The sequence below is a fragment of the Leucoraja erinacea genome, chromosome 15 (assembly GCF_028641065.1).
Source record: "Leucoraja erinacea ecotype New England chromosome 15, Leri_hhj_1, whole genome shotgun sequence".
In the NCBI taxonomy this organism is placed as follows: domain Eukaryota; kingdom Metazoa; phylum Chordata; class Chondrichthyes; order Rajiformes; family Rajidae; genus Leucoraja; species Leucoraja erinaceus.
Window position 1 is genome coordinate 43,690,062 of NC_073391.1, and position 22,787 is coordinate 43,712,848.

At 49.7% G+C, this 22,787-nt stretch overlaps 1 protein-coding gene across 1 annotated transcript; it reads right to left on the bottom strand.

Annotated features, from left to right (window-relative positions):
* Nucleotides 1-1,853: 1,853 nt before the first annotated feature.
* Nucleotides 1,854-19,575, bottom strand: kifbp (kinesin family binding protein). The gene is made up of 7 exons (XM_055647311.1): nt 19,197-19,575; nt 15,839-15,937; nt 12,378-12,457; nt 10,649-10,832; nt 5,504-5,597; nt 4,552-4,664; nt 1,854-2,830 (listed from the first exon to the last, which is right to left on the bottom strand). Exons 1-7 carry the CDS (start codon nt 19,545-19,547, stop codon nt 1,949-1,951), a joined length of 1,803 nt encoding a protein of 600 aa, XP_055503286.1. The 5' UTR covers nt 19,548-19,575; the 3' UTR covers nt 1,854-1,948.
* Between the last annotated feature and the right edge of the window lie 3,212 nt (nt 19,576-22,787).

Here is a 22,787-nt window from a genome sequence, read left to right on the forward strand (position 1 = left end):
GATACAACTGGGAAACAGGCCCTTCGGCCCACTGAGTCCACCCCGACCAATGATCACCCTGAATACTAGCACTATCCTACACATTGGGCAATTAACAATTTTTACAGAAGTCTATCAGCCTGTACACCTGCACGTCTTCGGAGGAAACCGGTGGAGGCCGGTTTCGAAAGCTAGATAGGGCTCTTAGATAGTGGAATCCAGGGATATAGGGAGAAGTCAGGAACAGGGTACTGATTGTGGATGACCCGCCATGATCACATTGAATGGTGGTATTGGCTCAAAGGGCTGAATGACCTGCTCCTGCACCTATTGAATAGTAGTAGAATGAGGCCATTCGGCCCATCCACTCCGCCATTCAATCATGGCCGATCTATCTTTCCCTCTTAACTCAATTCTCCTGCCTTCTCCCCATAACTTCTGACACGTATACTAATCAAGAATCTATCTATCTCTGCCTTAATAATATTCACTGACTTGCCCGCCACAGCCTTCTGTGGCAACGAATTCCATAGATTCACCGCCCTCTGACTAAAGAAAGGTGAATTTGGGAGGACGTACGGACAGCACCCGTAGTTAGGATTGAACCCGGGCCCCTGGCGCTGTGGGGCAGTGATCGGCCACTGCATCACTGTTCTGCCCCAGTTGTTTAGCCCGTATCTCAAAGTCAAAGTCAAGTTGAGCTTGGAGATACAGCGTGGAAACAGGCACTTCGGCCCGCGCCGACCAGCAATCACCCGTTCACACTAGTTCAATTCTATCCCACTTCCTACACACGAGGAGCGATTTTACAGAGGCCAATTAACCAAGAAACCCGCACGTCCTTGGGATGTGGGAGGAAGCTGGAATGCCCCACCTCTCTTTTCCAGTTTTCTGTCCCCTGCTGATGGATGTTGCTGTCATTTTGGCAAAAACAAGAGTGACTAAAATTCTTCGGGATTTCCCATGACGTCAGGAGGAGGATGGGGGGGGGGGGGGAGGGGGTTGTGAAGGGAAAGGATGACAGAAGACCAAAACACTTTTGCTGAGCTCACTGCATATGTTTATTACACAAGAACGTACATCTATCCAAAATTCTTTGGGGGATCCGGTCGCTTGACGTCAGGTCATCAGAGGCTATCTCCCCTGGGTCACTGGATGCTTCAGGTCACTGGGACCACTGCCCCCCACTGCCCCCCCCACCCCTCTCATTGGGACACATCCACCACGCTCACGGGGATTCCCATCCCCTCCAATGAACCTTATCGGGACCCCCACAAGCTCAAAGGCTCCGGTCTCCCAGCGCACGGGACATCCCCCAGACTGGGTCCTCCAATCTCACAGGAAACCTCCCCCCCTCCCCCACCTCCAGCTCACCGGAACGTCACACCAGCCTCACTGGGACCCCGCCCAGCCCACCAGGACACCCCTTCCCTGCCCCAATGGACCTCTGAGCATCACCAGAACCCATGTTCACCACCCCCCCCCCCCCCCCCCCCCCCCTTCCCCGTGGCCCCCCCGACCCCCCCCTCTTCCCCCCCCCCCCCCCCCCCCCCCCCATGGCTCTCTGGGACCCCTCTGCCCCAACTCGCTGGGTCCCCAATCCCTGGCCCAATGGTCTCGCCGGGACCACCCAGTTTACCAGGATCCCTCCAGCCTCACTGAGACTTCCCTCCCCCCTCCGGCTCATTGGGGTCCCCCCTGCCCCCAGCTCACCCAGACAACCCTCCCAGCTCACAGGGACTCCTCTCAGGCTCATTGGAAACTCCACCTGCAGACTCACTGCAACCCCCACCCTCAGTCTCACTGCGACCCCCCCACCCCCAGACTCACTGCGACCCCCACCCCCAGACTCACTGTGACCATCACCACTCAGCTCACTGCGACCCCCACCCCCAGACTCACCGGGTCCCCTTCGCCCCCGGTTTCACGGGGACTCCCCCCTTTCCCTGAGGCTGCGGGGAGCGGAGCATCACTCGTTGAAGGCGGCCATCTTAGTACGCATCGCCGCCATCCTGGTGGGCAAGAGGGCGGCCATCTCCACGCACAGCTCCAGCTCGGGCTCCATGGCGGTGGCTGCCTCGGGGTGTCCGGCGCAGTAGTCCGCCACGAAGCTGTAGCAGTCCAGGGAGAGCTGCAGGTTGTCCAGCTGCTGCTGGGGGTCCGAGGTGATCACCTTGCCGTGCAGCCACCCCACGCGGAACTTGGCCACCAGCGCCGGCCTCAGCACGTCGCTCTCCAGCGTGGCGGGGAACTTCCTCTCCGAGTCCCGCAGCGAGTCGAGGAACAGGGTGTAGTGGGCGATCGCCGCCTGGGCCAGGAGGTTGATTTTCTTCACGTTGTGGCTGTCCAGCTCGTCCAGCTGGTTGGCGATGGAGACCTTCAGCTCCATCATCTCGTAGAACGTGTCCCCCATCTCAAACTGAAGCTGCCTGCAGACCAGCAGGTAGTACTGAGGGTTCAGCTCCGTGTAGACGGCGCTCAGCATGTCCACCCGTCGCTTGTGCATCTTGCAGCGCCTCTCCAAGTTCTCCTCAAAGAAGGCGAGGGCCTTAAAGAGCGAGCTGTGGTCCTGCACCACCTCGATGTGGTCCGTCACGTGGTCGTCCAGCTGGAAGAACTCCTTGGCGTCCTGCACGTAGCCCTGCCCGACCAGGAACACGGCGCGCGCTCTGGTGAAGTCCGCCGCGTATGTGCAGCTCACCTTCTCCTCGACCGACTGGATCAGGTCGAAGGTGTCGCTAGATCCGAACAGCACCGCGCTCTTCCTCCCCTGCTCCTTCTCCTCCTCCTCCTTCTTCAGCTGGCTTTTCAACTCTTCCTGCCGGTCCCAGTCCAGATCGCCTATGTCGTTCTGCGGGAGGAGAGTGGGCACGGCAGGCAGAGGTCAGTTTTAGTTTTGGAGCTGCAGCGCGGAAACAGGCCCCGCGGCCCACCGACCGGCGAATTGCATTTACACCGAGCCAATTAATCTCCAAATCTGTACACCTTTAGAATGTGGGAGGGAACAGAAGAAGAACTTGGAGAAAACCCACGCAGGTCTCGGGGAGAACACGCAAACTCCTTACAGACAGCACCCGTAGTCAGGATGGAACCAGGGTCTCTGCGGCCGTAAGGCAGTAGCTCGACCGCTGCGCCACCATGTCACCCGAGAGTGCTCGTAAGGTCATTAAGTCTTAGGAGCAGAATTGGGCCATTCAGCCCATCGATTGACAGGGCGGCAAGGTGGCGCAGCGGTAGAGTTGCAGCCTTACAGCGCCAGAGACATGGGTTCAATCCGGACTACGGGTGCTGTATGTACGGAGTTTGTACGTTCTCCCCGTTACATACGTGGGTTTTCTCCAGGTGCTCCAGTTTCCCCCCACACTCCAAAGACGTACCGGTTTGCAGATAAATAGGCTGCGGTAAAAAATGTAAATGATCCCTAGTATGTAGGGTAGTGCTAGTGTATGGGATCGCTAGCTGGAACGGACTCGGTGGGCCGAACGGCCTGTTTCAAATGGTATCTCTAAACTAAACTAAGTCTACTCGCCATTCAATCATGGCTGATCTATCTTTCCCTCTCAACCCCATTCTCCTGCCTTCTCCCAAAAATCCTAACACCCTTATTAATCAAGAATTTGTCGATAAATGTAAAGAAATTCCTTTTCATCGCCTTTCTTAAGGTGCGTCCTTCTATTCTGAGGCTATGGCCTCTGGTCACTAGACTCTCCCACTAGTGCAAACATCCTCTCCACATCCACTTTATCCCACAGGCCTTTCACTAATCGGTAAGTTTCAATGAGGTGCCCCCTCATTCTTCAAAGCTCCAGCGAGTACAGGCCCAGTACCGTCAAACTCTCATCTTATGTTAACCCAACCATTCTCGTAAACCTCCTCCAGACCACCTGTCGGCTTCAGTCTGAAGGGTTTTGGCCTGAAACGTTGCCTATTTCCTTCCGTCCATAGATGCTGCCGCACCCGCTGAGTTTCTCCAGTGATTTTGTCTACCTTCTATTCCCCAGCATCTGCAGTTCCTTCTTGAACACTACTAACTTCCACCCCCTGACTCTCTCGAATTTCAGGCATGTTGCTGGTGTTTTCCACTGTGAAGGCTTGATGCAAAAAATGCATTCAATTCCTCTGCTTTGTCTTTATTCCCCATTAGCACATCTCCAGTATAATTTACCAGCGGTCCAATGTCCACTCTTGCCTCTTTCTTTCTCTCAAGTCATAGTCATCGAGTGATACAGTGTGGAAACTTGCCCTCACCGGCCAACATGTCCCAGCTACACTCGACCCACCACTGGTCCATATCCCTCCAAACCTGGCCTATCCATGTACCTGTCTAACTGTTTCTTAAATGTTGGGATAGTCCCTGCCTCAACTACCACCTCCTCTGGCAGCTCGTTACATACACCCACCACCCTTTGTGCGAAGGGTGTGACGGTCTCTTTGTATAGCTGAAGAAAATTTTGCTATCTGCTTTTATATTATTGGCCAGCTTACTTTCATATTTCATCTTTTCTCCCAGTATTGCCTTTTTAGTTACCTTACGCGCAGGGTATCAAACAAGCCCAAATCCACTTCAGGTACCTCAAGCAGCTTGCGCGAGTCCTGCAGCAGGTTGAGACAGTACTTTATCCAACACCGTGCTATTTCTGCCTTCTTCTGCTGGAGCTGGTCGCGGCGATCCCTCTCCTCTTCGCCTGCGTTGAAGAAAAGTTACTGGGTGGGAGCTTCCAATTAAACGCAATGCAAGCAGCATCATCAAGGACGGGTCGCACACTGGCCACTCCCCCTTCTCCCCTCTCCCATCAAGCAAAAGGTACAGAAGTGTGAAAACGCACACCACCAGATTCAGGGCCGGTTCCTTCCAAGCTGTTATCAGGCGACTGAATCATCCTAACACAACCTGAGAGCAGTGCTCTCAACCAGGTTCAGGAATAGCTACTTCCCCACAGCCATTAAACCTGGCTCGGCCAAAACTCTGATTATTAATAATCAATTATCTGTTATTTGCACTTGATCATTTTATTTATTCATGTGTGTATATATTTATATTTATATTACGGTATATGGACACATTGATCTGTTTTGTAGTAAATGCTTACTATGTTCTGTGTGCTGAAGCAAAGCAAGAATTTCATTGTACTATCAGGGACACACGACAATAAACTCACTTGAACTTGAACTTGCTAAACTACTCTCTACATCTTTGGTGACCCTCGGACTATCCCTGATCGGACTTTGCGGGCTTTACCTTGCACTAAACGTTATTCCCTTATCACGTATCTATACACTGTAAGCGGCCTAATTGTAACCATGTATTGTCTTTCCGCTGACTGAACAACAGGCAGCAAAAGCTTTTCACTGCACCTCGGTACACGTGACAATAAACTAAACTGTAAACTGTAGAATAACTAACTCCCTTATTCCAGGAAACAGTGTCGCACCAGCTCCGAGTTCAATCTAACAAGGTTCTCAATATACAAACACACAATGCGACTGAGAGACATTGTAAAAGATACAAGACAGTCACACTTACTTTCCTCTGCTGCAGATTCTGATGACACTGCTCCCGCCTGGTTGAAGATCACGTTGGAAGCAGCAAGACATAGGCGTCCCTCCATGTAACGCTTCTGCTCGAGAGACAACAAATTATTGGTTTGGGGAGAGGACGAGTTCAGTTTTAGCCATGAAGATACGACACAAAATGCCGGGTCAGGCAGCATCTCTGGAGAAAAGGAATAGGTGGCGTTTCGGGCCGAGACCCTTCGTCAGACTGTGAGTCAGGGGCGAGGGAAACTAGAGGTATGAAACAAATTCAGAGCCGGCACCAATGACCAAGGAAAGGTGGAACCCACAATGGTCCATTGTTGGCTGCGGAGATGATAATGAGGGGATACAAACAGTGAAACTGGCAGGGTGACTAGAGAAATCAATATTAATACCTCTGGGTTGTAAGCTGCCGTAGTGAGATATGAGGTATTGGTCCTTCACTTTGCGTGTGGCCTCACTGACAATGGAGGAGTCCCAGGACACAAAGGTGAGTGTGGGAAAGGGAAAGGGAGTTAAAACGTTTGGCTTCTGGGAGATTGCATGGGCCAAGGCAGATCGAGCGGAGGTGTTCAGCGAAAAGATCGCCCAGTCTGCGCTTGGTCTCGCTGATATACAGGAGTCCACACCGAGAACTACGGATAGAATAGATGAGATTGGAGGAGGTGCAAGAGAATGTCGGACTCAGCTGAACGGACAGTCAGAGTCGGTCCCTGAACGGAGTCGAGGGAAGGAGGTATAATTATTACCCCTGGAATTTTCTGTGGAATTCTCTGCCACAGAAGGCAGTGGAGGCCAACTCACTGGATGTTTTCAAGAGAGCTACATTTTGCTCTTAGGGCTAACGGAATCAAGGGATATGGGACCAATGTCTGGGATTCTGACTCGTACTGCTAGTGTAACTTGCACGCAGCCTGTCTTATCCATTGAAGACCAGAGACCAGTGTACACACAGTGTGTCAAATCTTCATGCAGTGTAGGAAGGAACTGCAGATGCTGGTTTACACCAAAGATAGACACAGTATGCTGGAGCGACTCAGTGGAACAGGCAGCATCTCTGGATAGAAGGAATGGTGATGTTTCGGGTCAGGTCTGAAGAAGAGTCTTGACCCGAAACTTCATCCATTCCTTCTATCCAGAGATGCTGCCTCACCTGCTGAGTTACTCCAGCATTTTGTGTCTACCTTCAGTCCACATTCAGTGCTGTGAGTGTGGTGCCGTATCTTGCTGGTATGTGGCTCTGCTGCCCCCACCTGGTGGCCAAGAGCCCGACCTGCAGGCCTCTTGCTCCCTGACCAGTCCAGCCTTTCTTCCAGTCAGACCCTTGGCTGGATCGGATTATCCATTCCTAAAGCACAGGAAATAACCATGGCAGACTTTCACAAGGGCGAAGACCATAAACTCATTACAGACCAAGGGGGTCATCCTGCCTGGGTGCTTTTGTATCAGGAATAAAATTGTTGCATTTAATTGTCACCACTGCCTATCAAAGAAAGGTCGGCACAGTGGGAGCAGCTTCCTCTCATCGCCAGAGGTCCAGGTTCGATCCTGACCACGGATGTGGAGTTTGCACGTTCTCCCTGTGGCCTGGCAGGTTTCCTCTGCTTGCTCCGGTTTCTTCCTACACGTCAAAGACGTGCGAGTTAATTGACCCCTTCAAATTGCCTGCTAGTGTGTCGGGAGTGGATGAGGAAGTTGGATAACGCAGGACTAGTTTGAACGGAGGATTGATGGTCGGCGTGGAGTCAGCGGGCTGAAGGGGCATTTCCATGTTGTATCTCTAAACTCGGGCGAGACCTTTCTTCAGAAAAGGAATAGGTGACGTTTCGGGTCGAAACCTTTCTTCAGAAAAGAGGCTCGACCCAAAACGTCACCTATTTCTTTTCTCCAGAGATGTTGCCTGTCCCACTGAGTTACTCCAGATTATTGTGTCTATCTTCGGTGTAAACCAGCGTCTGCAGTTTCATAGAACTACGGCTGCGGATCGCCACACACAGACGGATCGCCGACTGCAACTGCCATGGTCTTCACCGAAACATCCCGGACAACGCCATCGAGCTGGAGGGGCGCACTGTCTTCAGGGCCGACAGAACAGCGGAGGACTCCGGTAAGACCAAGGGCGGCGGACTGTGCATTTATGTGAACAACTCATGGTGTACGGACGTTGTTAGGATTGGTAGTCACTGCTCTGCTGACCTGGAATACCTGATGATAAAGTGCAGGCCCTTCTACCTGCCCAGAGAATTCGCATCGACTGTTATCACTGCAGTCTATGTACCCCCGGACGCTAATGCCAGGCTAGCAATGGAAGCTGCAAGCTGCTATCAGCAAACAACTAACTGCACACCCAGAGGGGGCATTTATTGTTGCGGGTGATTTTAACCACTCCAACCTTAAAACTGTACTCCCCAGATTCCACCAGCATGTCTCCTGCCCAACCAGAGGAAACAATATTCTGGACTTAGTATATACTAATATTACTGAAGCCTACAAAGCCCTCCCCCTCCCCGACCTTGGACAGTCTGACCACCTCTCTCTGTTCCTGCTCCCCAAATACACACCTCTGATCAGACGTGTGAAACCTACCGTGAGGACAGTGAAGGTTTGGCCTGAGGGGGCTGTCTCTGTTTTACAGGAACAGTTTCAGCAAACAGACTGGAGTCTGTTTGCCACCCAGGCCACCTTTAACTCCCAAGTGGACATCAACTCATACACCTCAACAGTTTTGGACTATATAAAATTCTGCACTGACAACGTCACTACCCACAAAGAGATAAAGACCTTCCCTAACCAGAAGCCGTGGATGAGCAGGGAGGTCAGACTCCTGCTGAAGGCTCGCGATGCCGCTTTCAGATCTGGCAACGCTGAGGGATACAGCTCATCCAGGGCCAATCTGAAAAAGGGAATTAGGAATGCTAAACTCAATCACAAACGGCGGATTGAGGAGCATTTCCAAAACAACTCCGACCCCAGGCGCATGTGGCAAGGAATCAAATCCATTGCCGATTACCATAAAGTTAACACCCCCCCCCCCCAGACAACGCCTCCCTTCCTGACGAGCTAAACCATTTCTATGCTCGCTTTGACCGGGACAACAAAACTCCAGCCATCAAAGTTGCTCCACCCCCGAATGAACAACCCCTCAGTCTCTCCACCTCTGCTGTACAAGATGCACTGAGCAAGGTGAATGAGCGCAAAGCTGCCGGCCCCGATGGCATCCCCGGGCGGGTGCTCAGGGCATGTGCTGGACAACTATCCCTGGTCCTCACTGACATTTTCAATCTGTCACTGGCCCAGGGTGTTGTCCCCACTTGCCTCAAGACATCAACCATCGTGCCAGTGCCCAAACAATCAGCTACAGGGAGTCTCAACGATTTCCGCCCAGTGGCACTCACCCCTGTCATTGCAAAGTGCTTTGAGCGGCTGATCTTGGCTCACCTCAAAGCCAGCCTCCCCCCCACACTGGACCCCCATCAGTTTGCCTACCGGACCAACAGGTCTACAGAGGACGCCATATCGGCGGCCCTACACTCTGCCCTGACCCACCTGGACAGCAATAACACCTACATCAGGATGCTGTTCATTGATTTCAGCTCTGCCTTTAACACTGTCATCCCCGCTAGCTTGATCACCAAACTCAGCGCACTTGGCATCTCCACACCTCCCTCTGCATTTGGACACTGGATTTCCTCACGAACAGACCACAGTCTGTTAGGTTCAACAACCTCACCTCCTCCACTATAACACTGAACACCGGCGTGCCACAGGGCTGTGTGCTCAGCCCTCTCCTCTACTCCCTCTTCACCCATGACTGCATCCCTAAGAATGGCTCCAATGCCATCATTAAATTTGCCGACGACACCACGGTGGTAGGATTGATCAGCGACAACGACGAGTCAGCCTACAGGGAGGAGGTCCAGCACCTGACAACCTGGTGTGCCAACAATAACCTCGTCCTCAACTCCAAGAAGACAAAGGAAATTATTGTTGACTTCAGGAAGAACAGAGGGGGCAGACATACCCCCATCCATATAAATGGGACTGAGGTGGAGCGCGTCTCCAACCACAAATTCCTTGGGGTATACATCTCGGAGGATCTGTCCTGCTCCCTCAATACCTCCAAGCTGATCAAAAAGGGGCAGCAGCACCTTTACTTCCTGAGGAGGCTCAAGAAAGCTCACCTGTCCCCCCAGATCCTGACCAACTTTTACCGCTGTACCATCGAAAGCATCCTGACCACCTGCTTCACGGTATGGTACAGCAGTTGCACCGTAGCGGACAGGAAGGCACTACAACGGGTGGTGAAAACCGCTGAGTACATCATCGGTGCCCCACTCCCTGCCATGGATGCCCTCCACCGAAAACGGTGTCTGAGACGGGCCGGAAAGATCATCAAAGACCCCTCCCACCCTAACCATGGACTGTTTGCCCTCCTCCCATCAGGGAGGGGGCACAGGAGCCTCAGGTCTCGTACCAGTAGGATGAGGAACAGCTTCTACAACAACACTATCACATTGCTGAAGTCGGAGTCCCGCCGATAGATTTCTCCAGTCTCTCCGTCCACATTGTTTGCTTATTCTGTATTTTTATTTCTATATTGCACTATTACTACGGACTGACGCAAAACTGCATTTCGTTGTCCCCATACTTGTATTTGTGCAATGACATTAAAGTTGAATTGAATAGAAACATAGAAAATAGGTGCAAGAGTGAGCCATTCGGCCCTTCGAGCCTGCACCGCCATTCAATATGATTATGGCTGATCATCCCACTCAGTATCCTGTACCTGCCTTCTCTCCATACCCCCTGATCCCTTTAGCCACAAGGGCCACATCTAACCCTCTTAAATATAGCCAATGAACTGGCCTCAACTACCTTCTGTGGCAGAGAGTTCCAGAGATTCACCACTCTCTGTGTGAAAGTACTACACAGTACTACATCACCACTCTCTGTTTCGTCCTACAACATACGATACGATAGAACTTTATTCATCCCAGGGGGGAATTTGATCAAATTCCATCTATACTACCCATGACAAACAGTGCAAAGCTCAGATGCCCAGGGGAAAGCTTCCCATTGAAGGATGACAGATTTGAATGACCAGTGCCGACACACAGGGGGCGGGGAGGCTTACCTCGGTGATGTAATACTGTGACAGGGTGGCAGCGTTGATCGCCCACTCCACGGGGTTGTAGTGGGTGAACTGCAGCTGGCGTTGCAGGGTGGTGTGACAGTACCAGGCCGCCTTCTCAATCATATCCAAGTGTTTGTAGACTTGTGCCAGATAATACAAAGTGTGAGTGTACACCTTCTCAAACCTGCCCAATCCAAACAGATAGAGCAGCATTAAAAGAAAACAGTCACAACCGGGGTTGGGCAGCACCGTGGCGCAGCGTAGAATTGCTGCCATCCAGCGCCAGAGACCCGCGTTCGATCCTGACTAAGGGAGCTTGTCTGTACGTTCTCCCCACGACCTGTGTGGGTTTTCTCCGGGATCACCGGTTTCCTCCCACGCTCCACAGACGTACAAGTGTGTAGGTTAATTAGCTTGGTATAATTGTGTGTACAGATAGCGTTAGTGTGGGGACTGTTGGTCGGCGTGGACTCAGTGGGCCTGTTAACGCGCTGTCTCTCTAAACTAAACAAAAATAGTGATTGATCAGTAATACACGTTATTTTATCATTCATTTACAGGAGGAGGATGGCAGAGTTTACTGCGACGCATGGTTACCTGTCCAAAAATATGTTCTTGACATGTTCAGGATAATGGGGGTTAGAGGGAAGATAGATCATCCATGATTGAATGGTGTAGACTTGATGGGCCAAACGGCCTAATTCTGCTTCTGAACGCCATCTGCAATGCAGAAGGGCACAGCAGTGCTGCCGAACAGCTCCAGAAACCTGGGTGCCATCCTATGGGTGCTGTCTATGCGGAGTTCTCCCAGTGACTGGGTTTTTGTCTGGATTTTCCAGTTTCCTCCCACTTTCCCAAGACGTGCAGGTTTATAGGGAGTGGATGCGGAATTGGGATAACATGGAACTAATGTGAATGGGTAATCATTGGTTGTCGTGGGCCGAAGGGCCTGTTGCCACGCTGTATCTCTAAACTGAACTAAAGAAAATGGTGGAAGAGGTGAACTATGTATCATGGAATTCCCAACTTCCCTGACCTCGAGTTTAGCTGATTGTCACGTGGCACAGTGAAAAGCTTTTGCTGCATGCTAACCAGTCAGCGTAACAACAATACTTGATTATAATCGAGCCATCCACAGTGCACAGATAAGATACATAATAAAGGGAACAAAGTGAATAACGTTTAGTGCAAGATAAAGTCGGTACGGTCCCATCAAAGGGCCAGAGGGTCTCCAATGAGGTAGATAGCTGTCCAGGAATGTTCTCTAGTTGTTGGTAGGATGGCTCAGTTGCCTGATAACAGCTGGGAAGAAACTGGCGCAGAATATGGAGGCGTGCGTTTTAACATCTGTGACGTTTGGTCGATGGAGAGGGGGGGGGGGGGGGAAGATGGGGTGGGCGGGGTGCGACTCAGGGTCCTAATCTTTAACCCCTAGTGTAAGCGTGGGAGAAGGCAGGAGAATGGGGTTGTGAGGGAAGATAATATTGGCCATGATTGAATGGTGGAGTAGATTCGATAGGCCGAACGGCCTAATTTTACTTCTATGGACATAACGTCCCGATTCGAAATGTCACCTATCCATGTTCCCCAGGGATGTTACTCCAGCACTTGGTGTCTTTTTTTTTGTAAACCAGCATCTGTGGTTCCTTGTTTCTACATTCTGACCTATCCAAACTGTCTTACACATCAGCTAAATGTCACGATGTTTGCAGGTTTAGAACCACATTACCTTTTCTGCCTCTCCTGTTCACTTAGTCTATCCTCTTCTGCCAAGAAGTGTTCATGAGTATCCCATGGTGGTGTTCCGATCTAAACAACAAGTAGCACAAGGGTTTTACATTTAACTAAAATACTTAATTCATCAATTAATGTCCAGTGTCCCTTCTTTTATTCCGATCCCATTCCTACACTGAAAGCACAAAGTACGAGGATGTTGCCAGGGCCTGAGGGTCTGAGCTAAAGGGAGAGGTTGGGCAGTCTAGGACTTTACTCGCAGGAGGCTGAGGGGTGATCTTATAAAATTATGTGCGGAATAGATAGAGTAGGTTTAGGGTAGATACAGAGTCTTTTACCAAGACTAAAAGAATGAAGAACCAGAGGACATAGGTTTAAGGTGAGGGGAAAGAATTAATGGGAGCCTGAGAGGGGCAACTTTTCACACAGAGGGTGGTGGGTGTATGGAACGAGCTGCCGGAGGAGGTAGTTGAGGCAGATACTGTAAAAACATTTAAAAGACATTTGGACAGGTACATGGATAGTGAAGGTTTAGAGGAATATGGGGCAAACGCAGGTAGGTGGGACTAATTTCCTCTGATTGCACATAGAACGGTAAAGGTGAAGGTATGTGGAAGTATAGATGGGTCACCTTGGTCGGCATGGGCAAGTTGGGCAGAAGGGCCTGTTTCCGTGCTGTATGACTCGATGGCAAACATCCAAGTCACAGTGTCACCTGCGATGTACCCTTGTGCCTATTTTGTCAGGCACTGGCATAACCATCCACATGGACAGAATATTACAGCTCGCCTTCCTTCCCCACCCGTTTATCGTCGTACACACAGCAGGCATTTTAGTTTAGGTTGGTTTAGAGATGCAGCGCAGAAACAAGCCCTTCGGCCCTAGTCCACGCTGACCAGCTGACGATCCCCGTACACCACCACCATCCTGTACACGAGGGACAATTTATAATTGTTACCAAAGCCACACAACCTACAAACCTGCACATTTTTGGAGTGTGGGAGGAAACCGGAGCACCCAAAGAAAACCCGAAGCGGTCACAGGGAGAATGTACAAACTGTGTAGACAGCATCCATATTCTGGATCGAACCTGGGTCTCTGGCGCTGTAAGGTAGCAACTCTACTGCTGCACCATCGTGCCGCCTTAAACGAGAGGATTCAAAATTGGCATGGAAGAGAGTGTAATGGTGGTGGGGTAGTTCGCTGACTGGAATTGTGTGACCAATGGTGTTCAGCAAGGATTGAGACCTCTGATGTTTGCTGTTTGTACAAATAATAGGATTGTGACATAAATACATAAGTGTTGGCGGGCTTATTGGTAAGTTTTCAAACGAGTGGTGGATAGTGAGGAAGGTTACCAAAGGATACAGTGGAGTATGGAATTGGAAGAGTTTGCAGATACGGGTAGGCAAATAGCAGATGGAGTTTAATCCAGACCAGTGTGAGGTGTTGCACTTTGAGAACGTCAAATGTAAGGGGGGAGGTTTACAGTAAATGGCAAGATCTTAAGGAGCACTGTAGAGGGATCTAGGTTGCAAGTCCACAACTCCCTTGAATGTGACAACATAAGCAGAGCAGGTGGTAAAGAAGGCATTCAAAATACTTGCTTTCATCTATCGGGGCAATGGGCATAATTGTCAGGAAGTCATGTTGCAGTGTATAAAACTTTGGTTTGGCCACATTTGGAGAGTGGTGTGCCGTCCTGGTCACCGTGCCAGTTTTGGAGAGGGTGCAGAGGAGCTTCAACAGGATGTGCTGAGATTAGAGAGGAGAGGTTGGACAAACTTGAAGATAGACACAAAATGCTGGAGCAACTCAGTGGGACAGGCAGCATCTCTGGATAGTAGGAATGGGCGACGTTTCGGGTCAAGACCCTGCTTCAGTCTCTTGGAATAGAGAGTGATGTGCAGGGCTAATGTTTTTGGTAAACTTCAGGGAGAGGTAGATGCCTGGAATGCGCTGTGAGGAGTGCAACATTTATGAGGCATTTGGACGGCCACATGAAGGGGTCAAGGAAAGAGCGTTCAAGTCGCAGCGCTGTTTTCAATAATCTTTCCACCACCACCACGCACAAGAAGCGACAAAAACATCAGCTCTGGCTGAACAACTTCTAATCTTGTGTGTGGACTCGATAAGAAGCCACATGAACAGGCAGAAAATGGAGGGATACTGACCAAGTGCAAGCAAATGTGCAGTTTCAATTGGCTACATGGACGTCGTTAAGATGATGGGCCAAACAGCTCGTTCCTGTGCTGTACTGTTCTATGAAACATAAAATAGGAAGTATGAAATTATTACGTCAGATTTCTCTGAACTACATCGACTTGGGGGCATTGGTTTTGTCTTTTTGCACTATTATTGTTTATTTTTTGTCTGAGTTTGTGTGTGCGCACATGTATACACACACACACACACACATAAATATATTTAAATTTATAATATTTATATTTAAATATATTTAAATTTATAATATTTATATTTAAATATATTTAAATTTTTATTCATTGGATTTTTTTTACCAAGTAAACACACACGTTTATATACACACGTATATAGAGACACGCACACACACGTGTGTGTGTGTGTGTGTGTGTGTGTCTATATACGTGTGTGTATAAACGTGTGTTTACTTGGTAAAAAAATCCATTAAATAAAAATTCAGTGTGTATGTGTATATATATTATTTTGCTCGTTTATTATGTTGTTTCCAGAGCACTATGTCCATATATTCTGTTGTGCTGTTGCAAGTAAGAATTTCCTTGTTCTGTTTGGCACATTTGACAATAAAACACTCTTGTCTAAGCAAAACAAAATTCTGAAGGCACGATAAAGTATCCAAAGCATGGGAGTTAAGAAGATCTTCTCGCCGAAGAATCAGGCATCGAGGAACCGTCGAGGAAAGAGTTCAAAGTCATATTGAATGTGAAAATTCTTTAGACATGATGGATACCAAGGATTTTGCGTGAGGCGAGTAAGATAAAAGTAGAAAGGGTCATAAGTGAAAGGAGCAGAATTAGCCCATTCAGCCCATCAAGTCAACTCTGCCATTCAATCACGGCTGATCTATATCTCCCTCCCAACCCTATTCTCCTGCCTTCTCCCCATAACCCTTGACATCCGTCAAGAATCTATCTATCTCTGCCTTAAAAATATCCACTGACTTGGCCTCAATAGCCCTCGTCCCAAAAAATTCCAGATTCACTACCCTCTGACTAAAGAAACACCTTCCTAAAGGAACGTCCTTTGATTCTGAAGCTATGACCTCTAGTCCTAGATTCTCCCACTAGTGGAAACATCCTCTCCACATCCACTCTATCCAAGCCGTGCACTATTCTGTACGTTTCAATGAAGCCCCCCTCATTCTTCTAAACTCCAGCAAGTACAGGCCCAGTGCTGTCAAACGGTGGATCAGAGAAGGATACAGCGAATGTTCCTGTTCAATTGGCTCTACTTTACCTCTTTTGTGTACTGGTTGTAAAGTGCTTCAGCATCTTCGAGATAGGTCTTGGCCTTTTCCATTTCTTCCAGTCCTGCCCACAGAATACCCAACTGATTCTGAAAGCAACAGAGCACAGAACGCTTTAGTTGCTCTTGAAAGTTATTTGGTAATATGACATTTTAATGGGATGGCAAACAGTTAGCGTCAGATTGGCCGAGGTTGATGATACAAACACTTCTTCACCTTCTTCAGTCTGAAACATAAACATTGAAACATGGAAAATAGGTGCAGGAGTAGGCCATTCGGCCCTTCGAGCCAGCACCACCATTCAATATGATCATGGCTGATCATCCAAAATAAGTACCCCGTTCCTGTTTTCTCCTTGATTCCATTCGCCCTAAGAGCTATATCTAACTATCTCTTGAATGCATCTTGGCCCTTGAAGGGCCCAGTTCCCATCAAGAGCACCAAAGGGCAACTACTTCCTATCCCCCAGTTTCTCATTGCCCTTTTGCTCCCCCCCTCCCCCCTCTGCTCCACCTATATCCCTCCTTCAGGCTTTACATTTCACTCATACTCTCCCCATACATGACAGCATTTTGTCTCCTATGATAGATACAAAATGCTGGAGTAACTCAGCGGGGACAGGCAACATCTCTCGATAGAACGTCCCTTGCAGTCAGAAACAGGCGAATTGATCATGGGGAACAAGGACATGGCAGAACAATTGAATAACTACGTTGTGTTTAAGAAGGACACTGCAGATGCTTTCCCCATCGAAGGTTACACAAAAAAGCTGGAGAAACTCAGCGGGTGCAGCAGCATCTATGGAGCGAAGGAAATAGGCAACGTTTCGGGCCGAAACCCTTCTTCAGCCTTCTTCAGAAGTCTGAAGAAGGGTTTCGGCCCGAAACGTTGCCTATTTCCTTCGCTCCATAGATGCTGCTGCACCCGCTGAGTTTCTCCAGCTTTTTTGAATAACTACGTTGGTTCTGTCTTCACTAAGGAAAACATAAACAATATGCCGGAAATAGCAAGGGACCGGGGGTTAAATGAGATGGAGGAACTGAGTGAAATCCAGGTTAGCCGGGAAGTGGTGTTAGGTAAATTGAATGGATTAAAGGCCGATAAATCCCCAGGGCCAGATAAGTTGCATCCCAGAGTACTTAAGGAAGTAGCCGCAGAAATAGTGGATGCATTAGTGACAATTTTTCAAAACTCTTTAGATTCTGGAGTAGTTCCTGAGGACTGGAGGGTAGCTAATGTAACCCCACTTTTTTAAAAGGGAGGGAGAGAGAAAATGGGGAATTACAGACCAGTTAGTCTAACATCGGTGGTGGGGAAAATTCTGGAGTCAGTTATTAAAGATGGGATAGCAGCACATTTGGAAAGTGGCGAATTCATTGGACAAAGTCAGCATGGATCTTATAATTTTTCGAGGATGTAACTGGTTGAGTGGATAAGGGAGAACCAGTGGATGTGTTATATCTGGACTTTCAGAAGGCTTTCGACAAAGTCCCACATAAGAGATTAGTATACAAACTTAAAGCACATGGTATTGGGGGTTCAGTATTGATGTGGATAGGGAACTGGCTGGCAGACAGGAAGCAAAGAGTGGGAGTAAACGGGTCCTTTTCAGAATGGCAGGCAGTGACTAGTGGGGTACCGCAAGGCTCAGTGCTGGGACCCCAGCTATTTACAATATATATTAATGATCTGGACGAGGGAATTGAATTCAACATCTCCAAGTTTGCGGATGACACAAAGCTGGGGGGCAGTGTTAGCTGTGAGGAGGATGCTAGGAGGCTGCATGGTGACTTGGATAGGTTGGGTGAGTGGGCAAATGCATGGCAGATGCAGTATAATGTGGATAAATGTGAGGTTATCCACTTTGGTGGTAAAAACAGAAAAGTAGATTATTATCTGAATGGTGGATGATTAGGAAAAGGTGAGATGCAACAAGACCTGGGTGTCATGGTACACCTGTCATTGAAAGTAGGAATGCAGGTGCAGCAGGCAGTGAAGAAAGCAAATGGTATGTTAGCATTCATAGCAAAAGGATTTGAGTATAAGAGCAGGGAGGTTCTACTGCAGTTGTACAGGGTCTTGGTGAGACCACACCTGGAGTATTGCGTATTGGTCTCCAAATCTGAGGAAAGACATTCTTGCCATAGAGGGGAGTACAGAGAAGGTTCACCAGACTTAATCCTGGGATGGAAGGACTTTCATATGAAGAAAGACTGGATAGACTCGACTTGTACACGCTGGAATTCAGAGGATTGAGGAGGGATCTTATAGAAACTTACAAAATTCTTAAGGGGTTGGACAGGCTAGATGCAGGAAGATTATTCCCGATGTTGGGGAAGTCCAAAACTAGGGGTCACAGTTTAAGCATAAGAGGGAAGTCTTTTAGGACAGAGATGAGAAAATCATTTTTTACACAGTGGTGAATCTGTGGAATTCTCTGCCACAGAAGGTAGCTGAGGCCAGTTCATTGGCTATATTTAAGAGGGAGTTAGATATGGCCCTTGTGGCTAAAGGGATCAGGGGGTATGGAGAGAAGGCAGGAAATGGGATACTGAGATGGATGATCAGCCATGATCATATCGAATGGCGGTGCAGGCTCGAAGGGCCGAATTGCCTACTCCTGCACCTATTTTCTATGTTTCTATAGAAGAAATGGGTGACGTTTCAGGTCTCGACCCGGTCCGAAGAAGGGTCTCCACCCGAAACATCACCCATTCCTTCTATCCAGAGATGCTGCCTGTCCTGCTGAGCGACTCCAGCATTTTGTGTCTGTCAGTGTAAACCATCATCTGCAGTTCCTTCCTGTACCTTTTTGTCTCCTTTTCACTTCCAACCTTTGACTTACTCCATCCATCTGCCAACCCAACTCTAATCAACTACCCCTTGCCAGGCTTTGTCCTGCCCCCAGATCTCTTTTCCAGCTTTCGCCACTCGTCATGACTCTGATCAGTCTGAACAAGGGTCCCGACTCGAAACGTCACCAACCCCCCTCATACCCCCCCCCCCCCATCCATCCCCACCCCTTCCCCTACCCTCAAACCTCCACTCCATCCCAACTTCTCCACCCCAGCCTCCAGCCCCCACACCCCCTCCCATCCAAGCCCCCCAACCTCCAAGCCCCCCAACCCCCACCCTCCATCCCATCCCTAACTAACAACTTCTCCACCGCACCCTCCAACACCCATCCCCCTCCATCCCATCCTAACTCTCCAATTTCTCGACGCCACCCCCCCATCCCATCCCCCCCCCAACCTCCACCCCCACCCTCCATCCCACACCCCCAGCCTCCCCCCCCCAACCTCCACCCCCCCACCCTCCATCCCACACCCCGGCCGCCAGTGCCGCTACCTCGGCCTGAATGAAGACGGACACGGTCTCGGGGCAGAGTTTGAAGGCCTCCAGCAGCCGCACGCACTTGGCCAGGTGCTCCTCGCCGGCCGACAGCTCCTCGGTCTCGGCGTGGTTGAGGCCGAGCTGCAGCTCCAACACCCCGAGCCTCTGCAGCCAGAGGCCGTCGGCGCCGCGCTCCTCGTCGGCCGGCGCCCGCTGCCCCGCCTTCATCTCCTTCAGCAGCTCCCGGGCCGCGTACTTGGAGCGGTAGGGCTCGTTCTCCGGGTCGCGCTTGGACTCCACCTCGGACAGGTTGACGGCCCGCGAGTACTTGAGCCGCAGCTCCGCCCCGTCCTCCCGCTCCGCCATCTTGCTCCGCACTGGCCCGGCCGGGGACAGACAGACAGACAGACAGCGCCGCCTGGCGCAAGGAGGAGGTACTGCAGCGATCCTTGTCCGCCACCGACACCGACACCTGGTGGTGGGGAGGAAACATAGAAAAATAGGTGCAGGAGTAGGCCATTCAGCCCTTCGAGCTAGCAGATTCAGATTCAACTTTAATTGTCATTGTCAGTGTACAGTACAGACAACGAAAGGCAGTTAGCATCTCCCTGGAAGAGCGACATAGAATATGATTTCAATAAATAAATCTATTTACATGCATACAGTCATAGTGTTGTTCCTGTGGGAGGAGTGTCCGGGGGGGGGGGGGGGGGGGGGATTGGCAGTCACCGAGGTACATTGTTGATTAGTGTGACAGCCGCAGGGAAGAAGCTGTTCCTGGACCTGCTGGAGGCCTGTAGCGCCTCCCGGATGGTAGGAGGGTAAACAGTCCATGGTTGGGGTGAGAGCAGTCCTTGACTTGGCGAATAGCAACGCCATTCAATACGATCATCTAAAATCAGTACCCCGTTCCCGCTTTTCCCACATATCCCTTGATTTCTTTAGCCCTAAGAAGAGCTAAAGCCAACTCTCTCTTGAAAACATCCAGTGGCAGAGAATTCCACAGATCCACAGCTCTCTGGGTGAATTTTGTTTTCCTCATCTCAGTCCTAAATGGCCTACCCCTTATTCTTAAACTGTGACACCTGGTTCTGGACTCCCCCAACATCAGGAACATTTTTCCTGCATCTAGCCTGTGCAATCCTTTTAAGAATTGCATATGTTTCTATAAGATCCCTTCTCATCCTTCTAAATTCCTGTGAATACAAGCCCAGTCGACCTATTATTTCATTATATGTCAGTCCCGACATCCCAGGAATAAACCTGGTGAAACTATGCTGCACTCCCTCAATAGCAATAATGTCCTTCCTCAAATTAGGACACCTAATTTGTACACAATACTCCAGGTGGTCTCACCAGGGCCCTGTACAACTTCCTTGCTCCTAAACTCAAATCCTCTCGCAATGAAGGCCAACATGCCATTAGGTTTCTTCACTGCCTGCTGTACCTGCGCGCTTACTTTGTCTGCCTTCCGCAAAGACCGCTCCCACCACAACTCCCTTGTCAATTCTTCCCTTCCCTCCCGTACCACCCCCTCCCCGGGCACTTTCCGTTGCAATCGCTAGAAATGCAACACCTGTCCCTTCACCTCCCCCCTCGACTCCATTCAAGGTCCCAAGCAGTCATTCCAGGTGCAACAAAGGTTCACCTGTATCTCCTCCAACCTCAACTACTGCATCCACTGCTCTAGATGTCAGCTGATTTACATCGGGGAGACTAAGCGGAGGTTGGGCGATCGTTTCGTCGAACACCTCCGCTCAGTCCGCAATAACCTACCTGAACTCCCGGTGGCTCAGCACTTCTACTTCCCCCTCCCATTCTCAATCCGACTTCTCTGTCCTGGGTCTCCTCCAGTACCAGAGTGAGCAACACCGGAAGTTGGAGGAACAGCACCTCATATTTCGCCTGGGCAGCTTGCGTCCTGATGGCATGAACGTTGAATTCTCACAATTTTGCTAGCCCTTGCTGTCTCCTCCCCTTCCTTAACCCTCGAGCTGTCTCCTCCCATCCCCCCGCCCTCGGGCTCCTCCTCCTCCCTTTTTCCTTCCTTCTCCCCCCCACCCATCAGTCTGAAGAAGGGTTTAAGCCCGAAACGTCGGCTATTTCCTTCGCTCCATAGATGCTGTTGCACCCGCTGAGTTTCTCCAGCAATTTTGTGTACCTTCGATCTTCCAGCATCTGCAGTTCCTTCTTGAATGCTTACTTTGTGACTGATGTACAAGCACACCCAGCTCTCGTTGCACCTCCCCTTTTCCTAATCTGACACCATTCAGATAATAATCTGCCTTCCTGTTCTTGCCACCAAAGTGGATAACCTCACATTTATCCACATTATACTGCATCTGCCCACTCACCCAACCTATCCAAGTCACACTGCAGCCTCATTGCAGCTCACTTTGCCACTCAATTAAATGTGTCATCTGCAAGTTTGCAGATGACACAAAGCTGAATTCCCACGTCTAAATCGTTAATATTTTGTAAATAACTGGAGTCCCAGCACCGAGCTTTGCGGCACCCCACTTGTCACTGCCTGCCACTCTGAAAAGGACCCGAAAAGGATCTCCATTATCCATTCTACTTGTTGCATCCTCAAACAATTCCCGATTAGTCAAGCATGATTTCCCCTTCATAAATTTATGCTGACTTTGACCAATGCTGTCACTGTTTTCCAGATGCACTGGAGCTCGAGGAGCAACTGCGGGGACACCCGTCACCGATCGGCAGGAAGAAGTTATTGAATTGTATGCAAAAATGTCACATTCCCTATGTATACATGACAACAGGGGTACCACTGAATCATCTTCAATCTTGCAAAATATAAATTTAAGACCAATATCAGGTGGTTAAAATACTGAATTAATTCATTCATGAGACAGGATTTAAAAGCAATGAGGATATTTTTCAGTGTGTGTGGGATGGAGTAAACTGTTTGGTTGAATATCAAAGTAAAAATAATATTTAGGGAAAAGTTAGTTGTGGAACCTCCAAAGAAAATAACTAGAACAGCACGGCACTGCAACTGGCCCTTTGGCCCACAATATCTGTGCTGAACATAATGCCAAAGTGAACTAATCTTGTCTGCCTGCACATGATCCATATCCCTCCATGCCCATGTGTTTATCAAAAAGCTTATTAAATGCCACTATTGTTTCTGCCTCCTCCACCACCTCCCTACAGGCAGCGTGTTCCAGGCACACGTCTATGTAAAAAAAAACTTGCTCCAGGTGTTTCGAGGGGAAGGTGCGAGTCCAGGCAGGAATCAGGGGAGGGGGATAGAAAATGGCAGTGTTAGGGGGAGAAAGGGGTGGGGAGAAATAGGTGCAAGTCCAGATGGGTCACAGGGGAGGGAGAGGGAGGGATGTGTGTGGGAGAAATGGGAGGGAGAAGTGGCAGTTACCAAAATTGAAGAAATCAATGTTCATACTGTTGGGTCAAAAGCTGCCCAAGCAGAATATGAGCTCCAGTGCACCCCGGCTGTCCCGTGGCGAGTACGGACATGATGCTGGAGACATTATCCTTCAGCGATAATTTCCAGGGGCGCAGACATCAGATGCGAGGGCAATCCTTAGCTGCTGCTGCTTTAATGAAGACACACAACTTCCAAAG